Source organism: Mobula birostris, chromosome 6 (genome assembly GCF_030028105.1).
Source record: "Mobula birostris isolate sMobBir1 chromosome 6, sMobBir1.hap1, whole genome shotgun sequence".
NCBI classification, from domain to species: domain Eukaryota; kingdom Metazoa; phylum Chordata; class Chondrichthyes; order Myliobatiformes; family Myliobatidae; genus Mobula; species Mobula birostris.
Window position 1 is genome coordinate 61258948 of NC_092375.1, and position 20241 is coordinate 61279188.

The 20241-nt window shown below is 39.4% G+C and overlaps 1 protein-coding gene across 3 annotated transcripts in view; it reads left to right on the forward strand.

Annotated features, from left to right (window-relative positions):
• pola1 (polymerase (DNA directed), alpha 1) overlaps nt 1-18752 on the forward strand; it is a 306438-nt gene extending 287686 nt beyond the window's left edge. For 2 of the 3 annotated variants that reach the window (XM_072260535.1, XM_072260536.1), the window contains exon 37: nt 17906-18751. In XM_072260535.1, coding sequence (XP_072116636.1) covers nt 17906-18060 — 155 coding nt within the window. In that variant the 3' untranslated portion in view covers nt 18061-18751. Of the gene's footprint in view, nt 1-17905 lie in introns of all 3 variants that reach the window. The other variant, XM_072260537.1, reaches the window with a different exon arrangement.
• Nucleotides 18753-20241: the final 1489 nt, after the last annotated feature.

Consider the following 20241-nt stretch of genomic DNA (forward strand, 5'->3'; position numbering starts at 1 on the left):
AAGAATTGGCAGATGGAATACAATGTCAGGAAGTGTAGGGTCATGCACTTTAGTCAAAGAAATGAAAGGATTGACTATTTTCTAAGATGGAGAGAAAATAGAGAAAAAAGGTACAAAGGGACTTGGGTGTCCTTGTGCAGGATTCCCTAAAGGTTAATTTGCAGGTTGAGTCTGTGGTGAGGAAGGCAAATGCATTCATTTTAAAAGGACTAGAATATAAAAGCAAAGATGTAATTTGAGACTTTGTAAAGCCTCACCGGGACTATTGTGAGCAGTTTTAGGCCCAGTATATTGGAAAGGATGTGCTGAAACTGGAGAGGGTTCAAAGGAGGTTCATGAAAATGATTCCAGGGTTGAGTGGCTTGTCATATGAAGAGTTTTGATGGCTCTGGACCTGTATTCACTAGAATTCAGAAGAATAAGGGGTGACCTAATTGAAACCTATCGAATGGTAAAATACCTTAGAATGGATGAGGAGAGGATGTTTCCTGTGTTGGGAGAGTCTAAGACCAAAGGACACAACCTCAGAATAGAGGGGAATCCTTTTAGAATGGAAATGAGGAGGAATTTCTTTAGCCAGCCTGTGGTGAATCTGTGGAATTCTTTGCCACAAGTAGCTGTGGAGACCAAGTCTTTATGTATATTTAAGGCAGAGGTTGATAGATTCTTGATTGGTCAGGGCATGAAGGGATATGGGGAGACGGCAAGAGATTGGGGCCGAGAGGACAATTGGATCAGCCGTGATGAAATAGCAGAGCAGACCCGATGGGCCAAAAGGCCCAATTCTGCTCCTATATCTTATGGTCTTAATTGTATGAAAAGATTAAGAGGGATATCAGGAGGGCATAGAGAAGAGTATGGGACGGATCGAGCAAGTAAGAATAAGGGAAATTCCAAGAGATCTATAGCTATATTAAAAAGGGAATGGTTAGGAGAAGAGTTAGATCCCCATAGGCATCAGCAGGGCTGCTTATGTTGTGCCACAGGAGATGGGTGGAATTTTTAACAGATATGTTTGTATTTTACCTCTGTGTTCACTGAGAATATAATAATGGTTGCTCAAGAGATTAGGGAAACTAGTAGAGCTAATTTGGAGAGCATCTATGTACCTGGGAGGGTGTTATTGGCAACTTTACAGAGCATTACGGTGCATAAATACCTAGGGCTTGACTGAATACATCCTCTGACTTCGTGGAAAATCAAGATGATGAACCTTTTAGAGTTTTTTTTCTGCAGTGTTAATCTGAAATGTAGTTGAGGGTAGGGCTGTAAGTTTTGTCTGTTTGGAATTTAATGAAGTCCTACCTTGTAAGCTCATCTGGGAGTATAGGTCCCATGGGATCAGGGAGAGCTGGTTAGGTCTACTCAAAATTGCTTCAGAGGTAGGAAGCAGCAGGCAGTAGTTGAAGGTAGTTTCTCGGATTGGAGACCAGTGGTGTGTCACCGGGGACCCCTATTATTTGTTATTTATATAAATGATTTGGATGCCAATGTAAAAGGTTTGATGAATAAGTTCACAAATGAAGGAAACAATGAAGTTGATGAAGGCAAGTTAGTGAATGTTGTCTACATGGACTTTAGCAAGGCATTTGACACAGCATGGGAGTTTGGTCAGGAAGGCTTAGTCGCTTGGCATTCTAGATGAGGTAGTAAATTGGATTAGACATTGGTTTTGTGGGAAAGCCAGAGAATGGTAGTAGATGGTTTCCTCTCTGACTGGAGGCCTGTGACTCGTGGAGTGACACAGGCATTGGTGCTGGGTCTCTTGTTGTTTGTCATCTATATCAACGATCTGGATGATAATGTGGTAAACTGGATCAGAAAATGTTCAGATGACACCAAGATTGGGGGTGTAGTGGACAGTGAAGAAAACTATCAGGGATTGCAGCGGGATCTGGACCAGCTGGAAAAATGGCAGATGGAATTTAATGCAGACAAGTGTGAGATGTTGCACTTCAGTAGGACCACCCAGGGTAGGTCTTACACAGTGGGGCAGTGAAGAGTGTGGTAGAACAAAGGGACCTGGGAATTCTGGTCCATAATTCATTGTAAGTGGCATCACAGGTAGATAGGGTTATAAAGAAAGCTTTTGGCATACTGGCCTTCATAAATCAAAGTATTGAGTACAGGATGTTATGTTGACATTGTATAAGATGTTGGTGAGGCCTAGTTTGGAGTATTGTGGAGGTACAGTCGATGTTTCAGGCCGAGACCCTTCGTCAGACCCTTCTGTGGAATTCTCTGCCACAGGAAACAGTTGAGGCCAGTTCATTGGCTATATTTAAGAGGGAGTTAGATATGGCCCTTGTGGCTACGGGGATCAGGGGGTATGGAGGGAAGGCTGGTGCAGGGTTCTGAGTTGGATGATCAACCATGATCATAATAAATGGCGGTGCAGGCTCGAAGGGCCGAATGGCCTACTCCTGCACCTATTTTCTATGTTTCTATGTCAGGACTAACTGAAAGAAGAGCTAGTAAGAGATTTGAGAGGGAGAGGGGGAGATCCAAAATGATAGGAGAAGACAGGAGGGGAAGGGATGGAGCCAAGAGCTGGATAGTTGATTGGCAAAAGGGATATGAGAGGATCATGGGATTGGAGGTCCAGGGAGAAAGAAAGGGGGAGGGGACCCCAGAGGATGGGCAAGGGGTATAGTGGGAGGGACAGAGGGAGAAAAAGGAGAGAGAGAAAGAATGTGTGTGTATATAAATAAATAACCGTTATTTATTTATATACACATTTTTTCTCTCTCTCTCCTTTTTCTCCCTCTGTCCCTCTCACTATACCCCTTGCCCATCCTCTGGGTTTTCCCCCCGTCCCCCTTTTCTTTCTCCCTGGGCCTCCCGTCCCATGATCCTCTCATATCCCTTTTGCCAATCACCTGTCCAGCTCTTGGTTCCATCCCTCCCCCTCCTGTCTTATCCTATCATTTTGGATTTCCCCCTCCCCCTCCCACTTTCAAATCTCTTACTAACTCTTCTTTCAGTTAGTCCTGACGAATGGTCTCGGCCCGAAACTTTGACTGTCCCTCTTCCTAGAGATGCTGCCTGGCCTGCTGCGTTCACCAGCAACTTTGATGTGTGTTGTTTGAATTTCCAGCATCTGCAGAATTCCTTGTGTTTGTGTTGGGAGTATTGTGTGCAGTTTGGGTCACCTGCCTATAGGAAAGGAGTAAATAAGGTTGCAAGAGTACAGAGAAAATTTACAAGGTTGTTGCCGGGACTGGAGGACCTGAGTTATAAGGAAAGATTGAATATGTTAGGACTTTATTCCTTGGAACTTAGAAGATTGAGGAGAGATTTGATAGAAGTAGACAAAGTTATGAGGGGTATAGATAGGGTGAATACAAGCAGGCTTTTTCCACTGTGATTGAGTGGGACTACAACTAGTGGTCATGGGTTAAGGGTGAAGGTGAAATGTTTAAGGGGAACATGAGAGGAAACTAATTCATTCAGAGGGTCATGAGAGTGTGGAATTAGCTGCCAACACAAGTGGTGGTTGCTGGTTCAATTTCAACATTTAGGAGAAATTTGAATGAGAGGGCAATGGAGGGCGATTGCCTGGGTGCAGTTGTTGGGAGTAAGCAATTTAAATTGTTTGGCACAGGCTAGATGGGCTGAATGGCCTGATTATGTGCTGTTCTTTTCTATAACCCTATGATATGAAATTAGGAAGTGTTATTAGTGAAGAAGGATATCATAAAGTCCTAATCAGTTAGGGAAGTGGGCTGAGGATTTCAATCTAGATAGTGTGGGATGATGCATTCCAGAATGCTGTACCAGTGCAGGATTTGTATTATAAATGGTAGGGCAGTATGGAGTATAATGGAACAGAGAGATGTAGGAATACAAGTGTGTAGTTTGTTGAAAGCAGCATCACAGAGTGGTGAAAGAGGTGTGTATTATGCTGGCCTTCATCTGTCAGGATATGAGTATAGGAGTTAGGACAGGGTGTCGCGGTTCTGCATGTCATTGGCGAAGCTGCACTTGGAGTACTGTGTACAGTTTTGATCAACCTGTTATTGGAATGATGTAATTAAACTGGAAATAATATAGAAAAGTTTTATAAAGCTGTTGCCTTGGCGAGCTGTCTGATTTATAGGAAGAGATTGGCTGGCTAGGTCTTTATTCCCTGGGACATAGGAGAATGAGGGGGGACCTTTATAGAAATGTTTAAAATTATGAGAGGCATAGAGGTGAAAGGTAGCAATTTTTTCACCAGAGTAAGGGAGTCCAAAACTAGAGGGCATACTGTAGGTTTAGGGTGAGAAATGTAAGATTTAAAAGGGACCTGAGAGGCAACTTTTCACTGCAAAGGATGGTTTGTATATGGAATGAATTGCGAGGTAGGTACAGTAGTATCATTAAGAAACACTCGTTAGATAAATGGGGGTGAGGCCTGGGGGGATATAAGCCGAATGCAGGAATTGGGGCAAACTGGATAGGTTCCATGGACGTTTTGGACTCGTTTGGCTGAAAAGGCCTGTACTCCTGCTGTACTGCATTGCTCTGTGACTTTATGAAGACTGGGCTCCACTGCTACCATCCATGTGGAGTGCAGCAAAGCCGAATGCTGACGGCTGTGGTTCAGTCTGTTACGCAGCAAATCCAGAATATACTTCCATTCGAATTATGGGATGCCAGCTGGAACTGTTAGCCTCTCTGCATGATTCAGCCAGGTTTTTGTATGTTAAATGGGAGTTGTTTTATCCTCTTTGGGAGGTGAACATTTATCATTTCTGGAGCTCCCCTTCTTCTTGACCTTCCTGTATTTTCACCATTGATCCATTTCAGATCTCCAATATCTACAGTACATTGCATTTGCTTTAACCTTACCTGCTGTGTTCTGTTGAAAGAATTTTCTCGTTAGTTGGTTGGCTTTTTATTACCAAACATGTTAGCAGTTAGGATTCTTTAAATTAACATTTGTGTAATTATCATTTCCTTTATTAATAGTTGACATTACTGAACTCTGAGAAAGCAACAGTTTGCATTAGTTGTCATCATTCTCTACTGATCTATAAATGTTATAAACCCATCCTGCCTGAAAATTGTAAATATCCAGATCTTCTTGCAAAACAGCTAAGTTTCCAAAAATTAAACTTGGGAATGGTATCTGGCTGGTTGAGTCAATAGAAATATGAAATGTTCTTATGGCTAAAATGCTTAGTGAACATTACCTGAATTCTGTTAACTGCTGTTATTGTTGATTGTGGAAGTTTCATTTCATTGGAACAAAATCTTTCACTGATATCTTGACTGATAAGCATTAGCAGGCTGACCTTGAGAACATGTACCTACAGAAAACTGTTACCCCTGCATTGTCAGACAATTGGATTTCAGTGGACCTTTTGAATGTTTAGACTGTGCCTTAATTGGAACTGCAGTGTTTCCCTTGGTGATAGACCTGGGGTCAGGATTTCAATGTGTTACAGTGTGCATATGTTTTCCCCAGTATGGCAATGGTATCATAATACTGAGAAGGCTGGAGTTTGGATTATATCTTGCAAAGTTGCCTTCAGATATCTGTAGTACAGATCACCTTCCTGTCATATTTGCTCGACTGGTGTCACATCATATTTCTGCTTCACATTGTAAAGTGTTTCAGGGCCATTAGTCCAGCTAGCATGCAGGGAATTAAACATTTTCAAATGTGCTGTAAAAAGTATATGTTAGAATCAGATTATGGTCTGACAGGGCTACAGGATTGTCAGAGAGAGAGAGAGAGAAACATTGCAGTTTTAACACATTTTGGGAACTTTATCTTAAACTGAAAGTTAGCAAGATGAAAAGTGGGCAAGCATGTTATTTTGTTCTTCAACAATTCCCACCGCCTTCTGGAAGGAGTTTGTGCGTTTCCCTGTGACCGCGTGGGTTTCATCCAGTTGCTCCTGTTTCCTCCTACAATCGAACAATGTACCGGTTGGTAGGTTAATTGGTCATGGTTAATTGTCCCATGATTAGGCAAGGGATAAATCGAAGGTTGCTGGCTGGAAGGGCTCATTCAGTGCTGTATCTCAATAAATAATAAAATTGTCATAAAATATAGACTAATTGTGGCACAACCACAAAATACCAGATATAACCCAGATCAGCAACTGTCTTGTTATTAAAATATACTCTGATTCCTGTTTGTTCTGTATCTGATCGGGGAACAAAGGGAAAATATCATAGCACTGAACTTGATTTTGTATCTTTGCCTCAGAAGAGCTCCAACCAGAATGATTTTCTTTTCATTTATTCACAGCAGCAGTTTTTGGCCTTTCTGAACAGCATTTTCAACAGAAACTTAATTAGGAGGCTGTTTGTGTTGATGCTGATGCTCTTTACTGACTAGGTTAAGGTGGCCTCATATTTGTATAGGACCTTGCAAAGACAGAGGAGACTTCAATCCTATTAGCTCAAGTTGAACTTGTTCATCAAAATTAGAACAATATCAAAATGCATTTGGTATATTATCACATAATTTTTTAAAAAGTAAAAGAAAATTGAAGGCCGTGGAAATACAAGAATTTTTCTGTCAAATTTTTATGTTTTATGTATGGTTGGAATACCTTGAGCAATTAGTGTTCGTTGTCAGGCTTGTAAATCCAGTAACAATAATTGGTGTCCACACACCCATAATTAAATCTAACCAAGAGTCTTGGTTTTAAAGCAGTGAAAGGTAGAACACCAAAATCAGGATTAATATCACTGGCATAGGTAATGAAATTTGTTATTTTGTGGCAGCATTAAATTGCAATATGTAATAATAAAAACTGTAAATTACAATAAGATTGTGCGCTATATAAAAAATAAATATGTAGTACAAAAAGAAAGGGAAAATTACTGAGGAATTGTTCATGGGTTCATTGTCCATTCAGAAATCTGATGGTGGAGGAGAAGAAGCTGTTCCTAAAATGTTGACTGTATATCCTCAGGCTCTGTACACCTTCCTTGATGGTAGCAATGAGAAGAGGGCCTGTCCCGAATGATGGACAGTTTTAGATTTCATGATGGATGCTGCCTTTTTGAGGCATTGCCTTTTGAAGATGTCTTCAATGCTGGGTCCATGATGGAGCTGGCTGAGTTCACAATTTTTTGCAGCTTTTTTCAATCCTGTATAGTGGCTCCTTGATACCCTATGGTGATGCAACCAGTTAGAATGCTGTCCATGGTAGAAACTTGTGAGAGTCTTTGGTGACATCAAATCTCCTCAAACTCCTAATGAAGTACGCTGCTGCCGTACCTTCTTTGAAATCTAAAACTGCTCACTCTTTCTACTGTTGATCCCTTGATGAGGACTGGAGTGTGTTCCCTCAACTTCCTCTTCCTGAAGTCCACAATCAATTCCTTGGTCTTACTGATGTTTAGTGCAAGGTTGTTGCAACACCACTCAACCAGCCGATCTGTTTCCCTCCTCAACTACTCCTCGTCACCATCTGAAATTCTGCCAAGCCAACAATAGTCGTGTCATCGGCAAATTTACAGATAGTGTTTGAGTTGTGCCTAGCCACACATTCATGGGCGTAGAGAGAGTAGAGCAGTGGGCTAAGCACGCATCTGTGAGGTGGTCCAGTGTTGATTGCCAGCTAGGAGGAGATGTTTTTGTTCCAATCCACACTGACTGTGGTCTCTCGATAAGGAAGTCAAGGATACAGTTGCAGAAGGAGGTATAGAGACCCAGGTTTTGGCGCTTGTTGATTACTACCGAAGGTATGGTATTGAACGCTGAGCTGTAATCAATAAACAGAAGCCTGACATAGGTTTTGCTATTGTAATTCTTATTGCTTTTTCAGTTAACACATTGCAGTGTTAACCAAATTAGCAAACTAATTTTAATCGCATTGTAAACTTTAATTACCACCGAATATTCTCTCTAGCATTAAAAATCAGATTTTACTAATGTCAAGTCTCATCTGTTCAAAGTATAATTTTGTTGTATTTTTAAAAAGCAAAGTAAAATTTATTTATCAGATTATGAGATGCAGGATTTCTTTTCCTGTTCATTGCACACTCAAATTTAGGGGCACTAAAGCTGGCCTTAGTTTCAGAATCCAGTTCTGGAGCTTTAAACTATTTGTAACTTTCATTTTTATTGAAGTCTTTAATAGCTAAATTCAGCACTATTCTGTAAGTAGCAAACGGTACAGATCATCGGACTTGCATTTATGCTCCCTCTTTTACATCTTCTGGTCTTACTAAAAAACTTTCCAATGAATAGGTTATTTTTGTGGTTTTGCAGGCAAACGTAGCATATTATAAATCTTACAGAGGGAAATCAAATGACTGAATGATTTGCTTTTGTCAGTTGGTTATTGACGACAGTGGTCCAGGAGTCTCTTGTCCCACCACTGAGAAGTGGTGGAGGCAGGTATTTAAGAAGCACTTGATGAGCACTTGGATCACTAAGGCAAAGAATGCAATGTACCAAGTGCAGGTAATTGAGATTAATATGTATATATAAATTTTGATAGTTGGGGTAGACCTAGTGGACTGAAGGGCCCTTTTCTGTCCTGATGACTCTATGGCATTGTTTATAATCAGCTAAGTAAACATTGATGTCTTAATTTAATTCGATTTAATTACTGCACTGTAGGCTAAACTAGTGTGTGCATGGGTAGATATGTAATGCTTACGTCTGTGATAATTTGGCCTTTTAATTGTTTAAAATAAGTTCAATTTAAAATTTAAGTGGAAGTAAAATTAAATGATAATTATTTTAGCCTTAAATCATTTGCAGTGGTAGTATTTTATGCATTGCCTAATGCAGTACAGTTAGTGGGGTCATTTTACAATCACCACTAGCCAAGTACCTGCATTTCAAAAAGACTGCACATTTGGCTGTTGAAAATTGCAGAGAAATTGCAAGAGTTGATGTTTTTAACCTATCTCAAAAATCTGTGCAAATGTGGAGAGCTTGCCATAGTAAAGAAAGCAATCCCCTCTGCAGCAAAATTCAGATAATTTTGTAAAAATGTCTGTTTGTCAGAGCTTGGATGTCAAAATAGTTTTACTTCAATGGCTTTGATAATCCAAAAGTTAGGCTCTTTTGCCTCTTTAATTTATTAATTCTATAAAATAAGTATGTAGCTTTGCAATCAGTTAACTTTGGAAAGCTTTTTAAGAGATTGCACAGTCTATCATCACCTGCTAGAAAGGAAGGCAGAGTATCCTTCATTCACTTGTGCTGTAGCATATTTTATCCTGATTGTGACAGGAAGATTATAGTACAAACAGCTTCTCCAGTTCTGCACTCAGTGTTCAGCTGAATTTTGGTACAGAAGTTATTAACTGACATCTGTTTACAGTATATGGAAGAAAAATTTTAGAAAGTTTAGCCTCTCATACAAAATATGCACTAAACGTTTCAAATTTTCTTTATCCTGCTAACTCAGTATGAATATTACTTGACTAGTGATTGAAGTGTTCATTATTTTGCCTGTAGTGATATTTCAGCTTTGTACAAGGTAATCAAGGTTACTAGGATAAGACCAGTTACACCATAAATCCAAAGTAACTGATGCACTCTTTAGTAATGATATACACAACATAATGAAAAAATGTTCAAAACCTGGATTTGTCTATGCAACTGAATATAGCTTTCTTTTGACAAGTAGCTAAAAAATCTTTTCATTGGCAGCCTCACTGGAATCAAATCATTGGGACAGTGGCTTATTGATGTACTTACATTTTTGTGTGATTGTAATACTTGCTGATGGGACAAGTGGAAGATTATTGCTTACAGATCAAATAAACAGTATTTTCACTTTGTCTTTAAAATTGATTACACAATCACTGTTGTCTCTTGAGCTAATGTTTTTGTGCCATTGCCCTCAATGGCACCACCTATAGGATGTTGATAGTTTGACTCTTTCTGAGCCCCAGAGCTGAAGATTGGACAGCAGGGGTGTCCCACTGCATCCCTGCTAGCTCTATAACTGGAACTATCAACACATTCCTTATCTTTGTTGCTTCTGTGTTATTATTTTTTAAAGAATTAATCCAATCCCCTGTTGCAATCTCAGCTTCTATAACCCCTGGTAGGAAAAATATGAAGGACACTTTTAGAAAGCTTAAGTGCTTAGGTGCGTTAAATTTGTCACATTTTCTTTATTCTGCTCACCCTGTAAGAATATTATGTGACCAGTGATTGAAGTGTTCATTAATTTTCCACAGTAACGTATCAACTTTGTTCAAGGTAATCAAGGTCACCAAGATAAGATAGTTACACCATAAATCCAAAGTAGCTACTACACAATTTAGTAATGATATACATAGCTTGCTAAAATAAACTGAAAAATTATGCTTTTTGTCCTTTTGAATTGTTGCCGTCTTTTCAATACAACAACCATTGCATGAACCATGTCTTTCTCCCCAGTCAATCTGTTGTTGCCCACTAAATCTATTCCGAGCTTTCTATCAAATTTTTGGCCCTGCTCAAATATCAGAACAGCTCCTTTCAGAGACACTAATAGTGCCCTGTATAATTGTGGCAAAGATGGACTATTTATTTTCATCTTTCTCTAATAGTCCATATCCTTTGATGCTTTTGAATACACCATTCTTCTCTAGAGCTCCCCATCCTTGTCCATTTGGGTAGGCTTCATATGCTTCCCTCTTTTTCTTCAGTATTAAACTCCTTTTCCTGTGTCTCTGTATCTTGTAAGGGGTTGGGCACGTGGCCAAGTGGTTAAGGCGTTCGTCTCGTTACCTCAAGGTTGCTAGCTCAAGTCTCAGCTGTTGCAGCGTGTTTGTGCCCTTGAGCAAGGCACTTAATCACACATTGCTCTAGTCTGTGCGAGGAGCGGTGCCCCACACAGGCTTCCAATCTGCGCCTTGTAGGGCATGAAAATGTCAGACGCAGGCCTCTCATGGTCTGAGTCAATGTTCCTTCTCCCCTTGTAAGGATGCCTCCTATTCCTCATCTTCAGTGTCCTTTGATAAAATCAGCTCCGTATCACCGCCACTCATCTCTTGTGCTGTTGATCAGTTGACTTGCATATAATTTTTGGGACATTCAATACTGAATAAGCAAGAAGTTTCTCCGATTAAATATTGTTTGTAATCTCCACCACCAAGCTGATTCCATTCCTCTCTCAGATTGCTGATTGTCACCTATTTCAGTTTCAATCTTTGTCACATAACTGACCCTGAGTTAATCTTTGGATCACGTGTCCATTCAACGCCTTTTTTCTACCTCAGCAATATCACTGACTCAACCCCTGCCTTTATTCCTGATGAAACCTTCCTCCTTACTTGGTGAAGCACTTTTGACCGGCCTCTGACATTACCTAAAACTCTTGTCAATCGTCCTAACAATCACAGTATTTTTATTGTTAACCCCTAGCTTCAAATTAAATAATGCCTCAATTCTGAAATTTTTACTCTTTTTAGTCCCTTTCAAGACCTTTCCTTTCCCTATCTTTGTCATCTCTCCAACTGCATTGACTGCGCTCCTCAATTCTGATTGCTTAATATCTCTGTCCAAAATGCAGTGCCCATAAAAAGTATTCACCCCCCCCTTGGAAATTTTCATGTTTTATTGTTTTACAACAATGAATCACAGTGGATTTAATTTGGCTTTTTTGACACTGCTCGATGAAAAAGATTCTTTGGTGTTAGTGAAAGCATCTCTAAAGTGGTCTAAATTAATTACAAATATAAAGCTCAAAATAATTGATTGTGTAAGTATTCAACCCCTTTAAAATGATACACCAAATCATCACTGATGCAAGCAACTGGTTTTAGAAGTCACATTATTAGTTAAAGGGAGATCACCTGTGTACAGTCGAGGTATTTCAATTGATTATGGTAAAAATACACCCATATCTGGAAGGCCAACTGCTGGTGAGTCAGTATCCTGGCAAAAACCAACATGAAGACAAGAGCACTCCAAGCAACTCTGCAAAAAGGTTATTGAAAAGCACAAGTCAGGAGATGGATATAAGAAAATTTCCAAGTCACTGAATATCCTTTGGAGTACAGTTAAGTCAATTGGCAAGAAATGGAAAGAATATGGCACAGCTGTAAATCAGCCTAGAGCAGGCTGTCCTCAAAAACTGAGTGACCGTGCAAGGAGGGGCAGAGTGAGGGAGGCCACCAGGAGGCCTATGACAACTCTGGAGGAGTTACAAGCTTCAGTGGCTGAGATGGGAGAGACTGCACATACAACAACTGTGGTCCAGGTGCTACACCAGTCACAGCTTTATGGGAGAGTGGCAAAGGGAAAGCCAGTGTTGAAAAAAAAAATCACATGAAATCTCAGCTAGAAGTTGCCAGAAGGCATGTGGGAGACTGAAGTCAGCTGGAAGAATGTTCCATGGTCTGATGAAACCAAAGTTGAGCTTTTTGGCCATCAGACTAAATGCTATGTTTGGCATAAGCCAAACACCACATATCATCAAACACACACCACCCCTACTGTGAAGCATGGTGGTGGCTGCATCATGCTGTTGTGGTGCTTCACTGCAACAGGCCCAGGAAGGTAGAGGGTGAAATGAATGCAGCAAAATACAAGGAAATACTGGAGGAAACCCTGATGCAGCCTGCAAGAGAACTGCAACTTGGGAGAAGATGTGTTTTCCAGCAAGACAGTGACCCCAAGCATAAAGTCAAAGCTACACAGTAATTGCTTAAAACAACAAAGTTAATGTCCTGGAGTGGCCAGGTCAGAGTCCAGATCTCAGTCCAATTGACAATCTGTGGCTGGACTTGAAAAGGGTTGTTCACTCATGATCCGCAAGCAATCTGACAGAGCTTGAGCAGTTTTGTAAAGAAGAATGGGGAAAAATTGCAACATCCAGATGTACAAAGCTGATAGAGACCTATCCACACAGACCCAAAGCTGTAATTGCTGGCAAAGATGCATCTACTAAATACTGACTTGAAGGGGTGAATACTTACAATTATTTTGTGTTTTATATTTGTGAATAATTTATATCATTTTGTAGAGATCTGTTTTCACTTGGACATGAAAGTGTCTTTTTCTGTTGATCAGTGTCAAAAAAAGCCAGATTAAATCCATGTGATCCAATGTTGTGAAGCAATAAAACATGAAAACTTCCAAGGGGAGGTGAATACTTTTTATAGGCTTTGTAACTCCACCCTTATTATTAAACCTTTCTGTTATTCCCTCCCTTAAGTCACTCTGTAATACATGAGTGACTTTAACTTATCTTCTATTTAAATCTCTTTGTGCCTTGTTAGCAAGTTTTGTTTGGCAGCAATTCTGTGAACAACCTCATGAGATCTTGTTTACATTAAAGGAGTTATGTGAATGCAAGTTCTTTTTCTTGTTTTTGCCTTGTTAATAACTATAATCTCTCATTTCTATAATGAAAATGAACTTTCACTGTACCCTATCCCAGGTTTGAAAGTGCTTCCTACATTTGGTTGTAGAGAGTTACAGAGAACATGCAGCTGTACCCTTGTCGGTGATTCGCTTTAATTCATTGTACTTGAATAAAGTATCAGGAATTCCAAATTTCTTTTCAATTATCTTTTCAATCTGCACTCAGGCCTTAAAGATCTCATCGTCATCCTTGATCACTTGTCCCTGAATCTCAAGAACTGAAGTGATTGTGGTTCATTTCTACTAAAAATGAACCTTTTTGTATTTCTCTGATGTCTGCCTCTGTTGCCCATCTATCCAGACCATTAAACCAGCCCTCCAGTCTTGTGCTCAGGTCTAAACACATTATATAATGGAAGATATCTTCAGTACCATAGTGAAGTAAGTCTTGCTTTGTTGCATTGCTGAAGACTGTATATAAACAGGTTCATCAGGCAGCCCTATATGCTGACCCCGATAAACCCCAGCACCTGATATTTGGAAGTAGATACTGATCCCAGTCTACAGTGTGAATGAGGCGTTTGGCAGTGCAGCCCTCAGCTACAGAATTCGGGATTAAAGAAAGAACTAAAGGGATCTGAAATTGTTATTCATTTGACTGCTGCGTGAATAGATATTTTTGACTAATATTTTTTTATTTCTGCCAAATTGATATAACTGCTTGGTACATTTGCATCATGATAATCTGTCATGTAAATGAACCCTAACAAACTCAGTGGGTTTTGTCAGCTACACAACTCCACAATTTCAAAAGCAATTCCCTTTTGTTAGTCTGAATGTGCTACAAGAATGCTCTGGGACTTTCCTTGAATAGTGATTAATATTTCTTGGCACTTGTATCCAGTATGCGAAAGACCTTGAATTGATTACGTTCCTATTACTACCTCCAGGCATCCCAAACACTATTATAATTGCAATACTTTTTAATGTATTCACTATAGTGACGTATAAAATTACCGGAGCCAGTCAGTAGAGAGCAGCGATCTGGGTGTTGTCGAAGCAAGGATATGTAACAACCCAAAAGTCTGCAGATATCTCTCCTGCAGTGCCATGGGACCTGAAAGAATGGATGGTTTTATGATTTAATCTCACCTGAAAGCTTTGTGCAGAGGGTTGTCCACTGAGTGAAAGATATAGCGGTAAGGCAAAGCCCATCATATCTCTTTGCTAAGAGAGTGCAAACCTCATTTCAACATACTGCTGTCTTCCATTAGCTCTACTTCAAATATTTTCCAGTGGAAAGTGATCTCTGTATCAAGTACTCCTTATGCCTTCGCTCTGAAAGCAAGTAAGAGCTCAGGGTGTTCATTTTTTTTGTCTTTTCACATTGGATTTGGAAAGTAGTTAGTGGTGACTCCAGATCTCTGTCTTGGCTGAAATACTACATCCAGCATGAGCTCAGCATGTTTATTTTCTGTCGCTTGGTACTGAACAAGGCTGAGCATTGTTGTGCAGAAGTGGTGGGAAACGGAGCACTGATAAGGTAAGCACGATCTCTGGCAGAGAGTACCTAAAAGGTGACGCACTCTGATGAACAGAGTGCAATTGGATATCTGAACCAAGCAGGTCTATGTTACACGAAGGAATTCAAGGATGGAGTGGCGTAGTGGCTCAGAAAGATGCTGCACCTGATTCAAGTCTAGTAACCTGAGTTCAATCCTGGCTTCTGCTACTAATTGTGTAGTTTCTCCTTGTAACTGCATGGGTTTCCCCAAGTGCTCTGGTTTCTTCCCACAACCCAAAGATGTGCTGGTTGGTAGATTAGTTGGCTACAGTAAATTACCTCTACCACAGATAGGGTAAGGGAATCAGTGAGAAGGAGAATGAGATTGTTCTATAAACTAGCATAGGCTTTGGGCCAAGTGGCCTCCAACATTGTAAGGAAGATATGGGGGAAGGTATTGGAGGGGAAGAACTCACTTTCACTATAATGAGATTCCAATATCTTACAAAATTTTAAAGAAGATTAAGAATTGTTTAAATGTGTTAAAGATTAGAACTGAGCAAAAATAAGCTTGTACTTCTTGAACTCTACCATCATACTAAACTGAAACGAGTATTGCAGTTGTAGTGGTATGCTTGATAGATAAACCTTTCATTGCTGTGTCGTCTGATAGGGCATGAGATTTTTTGCAGTTCCAATAAAGGTAACTCGAGTTTGACCTTCCTTCTACATATGCTGACATTTTCTTCCTTCCTCAGTCTTTTTTAGCCTAAGTGCATTGCACCAAAAATCTAAGGCTGACATTGTATTGTACTTTTAAAAAAGAACAGTTTGGGAAATAAAAACATTGGGAGAAAAATACAATAGCCACTAAGGTATTTAAGGTAGCTGGAAAGGACCTCCATGTGATTAAGGAGAACCCTGTTGTGATCAAGGTATTTATTAACACTGTTGTCCTTCTTTTTCTTGCTGTTGCCATTTTTAATGCTGTGGCTTAGTTTTCATATACAGTACCACAGCACAAAGTATGTCCAGCAGCTGAAAAATTACTGTTTGAATATTTTTTTTAAAAACTCTTAGCTACATAGACAGTAAAGGTTTCGAGAAGGAGTTCCCAACCTGGGTTCCATGGACCCCTTACTTAATGGTATTGATCTGTGGCATAAAAAAGATTGGGAACCCCTGGTTTAAAGGGATATGAGTCAAATGGGGGCAAATTAGACCAGCTTACACGAGCATCTTTGTTGGCAGGATGATTTGGGCCGGATGGCCTGTTTCTGTCATAACTACTCAATGACCATTAATCAGCTTATGTATTAAACAGTCATTCCATAAATGACCCAATTTCAAATATTGTTTATTGCTTTCTGTTTCTTTCAATTTGTTCTCTAAACTGCAATATTGTCTGGTTAAAGTTTAGAAGTTTTCTTTTAATTGTATAAGCTCCATTTCTTGAATGGAGTTTAAGGAAATACAAATATTGACAAATGAGATTGCTTTTTTTAAATAAAATTTTCTCTCTGCACACCTCTCCAGTTGCCACTACCACTAACCCACACTAACATGTCACTGAAAATAAAAAGCCATTCATTGTGAGATCCTGATGCAGTAATTGAACAGAGGACATGTCTTTGCAAAAGGCATCAAAATTTTTTTGATGCACGATTCTAATATTTACATTAAGTATTCCCAGTTTGATTAAAATTATTACATATGAAAGTAGGAAAGGTTGTTGATCATCAGCTGAAGTGTTTCTTTCTTTGACTACATAACATTCTCTTACCTAGCTAGGCTGGTGGCAAAAGTAATATCTCAGCAGAAAGGATGGGGAAAAACAGAGGAGTTAATTCCAGTTTTAGTCATTTAAATAACTATGGTTATGATCAAACTATTCTATTACTGAGAACCCATTAACAAGTTTTACCTGTTCAGGAGAAAAAATTATTATTTCTTATCAGATTCATCAGAGCAACAAATGCAGTGGTCTATACTGAACCAAGCATGTGTATAAAATACTGAAACATAGAGGGCAAAGAATATTCCATTAATGCTATTGAAATAAATCTGTTGTATTGAATATTTTTACAGAGTTGAAATTGTATTTTTGCAGCTTAGGAAAGCTTTAATGGTATAAGAGCAGCTATTGACCACACAGGCCTGTCACTTTGTTTTATAAGTGTAAAATAATTGTCATTTCCTCACTCATGCATTTAGCGTTAAAATATTCACTCCTCTTATTCTGACAAAAAATGCAAGCATATAAATGTTTAAGACTAATCTTACATGCATAAATTTATTTGAAAGGAAGTTAAACCATTTTAGATTGTTGTAACTGTGAACAAGACTGCTAGGCTTGAGCTAGTTGCTCATTTTTCATAACTGAGGGTCAGCTTTATACAGTATAATTCTTTCCATTGTAGCAATACTATTATCTTAATTGATTTCTTTTGAGGCTCGGTCACATTTTGTCCAGAATGTTTTTCATTAAATCTGATTTTGGCAATTACTTATGTCACTTTGCTTAGATGTTTATTATGCAACTCTTATTTTCATTTTGATGAGTTTTTTAAAATCTGCCTTTCTTTCTAGCGACTTCCTAATTATTAGCATCATATGTCTTTAAATAATTTTTGTTAAATTAGTTTTTACAAATTACTTCATAAACTTAATGTCTTTTATCTGCAAAAGGGTGAGAGATTCTTTCCCAACATTCAACTAAAGTTGCTTGGCAAAGGTTCTCAATACGTGCTGCTCATCTCCATATCTTATCCAGGTGGATAATAGGGAGTATGCCACATGAATCTGGCTAACTGTCTTATGCAGATTTATAGTTTTAAGTATAGGGTTTTCTGACATAAAATATGTGACGTATTTAATATGATTTAGAATTAGCTCTGTTTCGATGGAGACAGGCAATGAAATAAAATGTGTTTAACTTAATTGAACTGGCTTTTTTCTGTTGAGTGTTGGTAACAAACAATAGTGAGATGTATTTTTTCTGTAAGGAATTGGATGGATATTGAACAATTAAAGATTTAAAAAACTTTCAAGTTGATTAACACTTCACAGAGCTGGAGCACAGTAGTTTTGTTTCTAAAATTTATTTCTGAATACTGTTTTTCTTTTTCCAGAATTCATAAAGAGGCGTTTTCATCGTGAAATGAACGAATACAGTTTTGTGTATAAGCGGCTAAAAGGAATCATGGATGATGTGCTGTCTTCTAGCAGCTACTCTGAGGTGAACCTCAGTAAACTGTTCCAGCCGTTCAGTACGATCACTAAGTGAAAGAGATGTTGCTCTCTCACGTCATTTTTCGTGGAATGGATCCAGAACAACTAAAATATTTCTGCTTATAATTTTGAGATCTGTGAAGATCTGGGGGAATTGCTCTTAACATGTGATCCACAAAGTGAAATCTGACTCTGGTTATGTTGAAGGAAGTCAGAACAGCAACAATGTTAGGAAAAGGCTCAATGAGCTCATTACATGGACTTGTTTTAAAATAAAATTTGATGAAAGATGACAATGCATATGTTAACCTCAATTGAACCTGTAAAGAGATGAAAGCAATCCATTAAAAGCTGGCTGGAAAGGGAGTATAGGACCGACGGTACTTTTGTTTTGAAAGGGTGATCGATAAAAGAGGGATCACTGCAGAGTCCCACTTACAGTGAAGTGGAACAACAGGTCTCATTTAGAAAGAATCAAACAATCTGTTTAAGTGACTTGAGTATATTGGGTTGGAGGACTAACAGACAAACACAACAGGCTTTAATAGGCAGCTGCCAATACATGACATAAGTGCAACAATCTATTCACAATTTCAATATGTATTTCTTCCCATCATTTTAAAAGTAGATGTTAATTTTTTTATGTAAGAAATCTTTTACATGTACAATGTTATCATGTTTTGAATAAAATCAACTTTGTTATTTCTAAATCATTTCCAACATGTGATTAATGCTTTAAAAAGACTTGTCTTTTACTTTGAAGAATTCTAATAAAGATTATTGAAAGTTCTTTTTTTATTTATTGATGAATCTGTACATCATTCCAGCATTTGTAAATGACAACTTCATGAATGAACCTCACTGACTATGCTACTATGCTGTTTTCTAGAAATTGTAAGCTTTTTATTAGGGCAGCACGGTAGTGTGGTGGTTAGCACAATGCTTTACAGTATCAGCGACCCGGGTTCAATTTCCGCCACTGCCTGTAAGGAATGTTTATGTTCTCCCCGTGACCGGATGGGTTTCCTCCCACAGTCCAAAGACATGCAGGTTGGTAAGTTAATTGATCGTTGTAAATTGTCCCATGATTAGGTTAGAATTAAATTGGGGAATTGCTGAGCAGTGTGGCTCGAAGGGCCAGAAGAGCCTACTCTGCGCTGCATCTCAGTAAATTATTATTGCTAATTTTCTCACTTTTCCAACTGAATGATACAAAGAAAGCAAACTTTACAGGTGGTTTGAATTTTAATCTATTGATGCTATGAGGTGGGCACGGCCATGAGATTGATGCAGTTTGCAGCAGACCAAACCACACACAGTGTGAAGGCTGAGGGTGCAATTTCTTGACGTGTTCGAGGAGGCTCAGGGTATAACTCAAGGGAGTAGAGCATGGTTGCATCCAGCTCCAGTAAGACCTGTTTCATTCTGGAACTTATGGAGGCCCTTCACTGAGAGTAGGTTTTCGTGAGAGGAGACCGAGCGAGTCGGTGGAGGTTAAGTTTCCTAGGGTTATTCTTCCAAATGGCATAGCCACGATTTCAGTTAAGACAGTGGCGTGCTCCTCATGCAGGATGTGGGAGATCGGGGAGAGTGCCAGTGTTCCTGATCACGTCATCTGTAGGAAGTGCGTCCAGCTGCAGCTCCTGACTCAGCATGTGAGGGAAATGGAGCTGGAGCTGGACATATTTAGTCTCATCTGGGATGCCAAGAGTGCCAACGTCAAATGTTTTAGTGAGGTGGTCACACCTGAGGTTATGAGCTCCAGGTGGCTGGGTGATCACCTGGAGAGGGAGGGGCTACAGGCAGATAGTGCAGAATCCCCTGAGGTTATTCATCTCAGAAACACATATATCGCTTTAGATACTGGCGGGGGGGGGGGGTGGCGGGGAGCAGCAGCCAGGACAGCAGGGACAGTCAGATTGAACATTAGCAATAGGAGACTATAATTAAGGTTCAGACAGCAGATTCTGTGACCAGTAAAGAGATGCCAGTGTGTGTAGAGTCAAGGATGCTCCTACATCATAGGTAGAAGGGGTAAGAGGTGCAGGGAGTTAAGCCTGCAAAGCAGAACCGTGAAGGTAGCAATATCTGTATTACTCCAGATGCCATGTGCTAGTCAGGGCAGGAATAGAAAGATAGAACAGATGAATGTGTGGCTGAGGATCTGGCACTGGGAGCAGGGTTTCAGGTTGTTGGATCATTAACTGGAGGGGAACCAATATCCCAACTGGGAGGT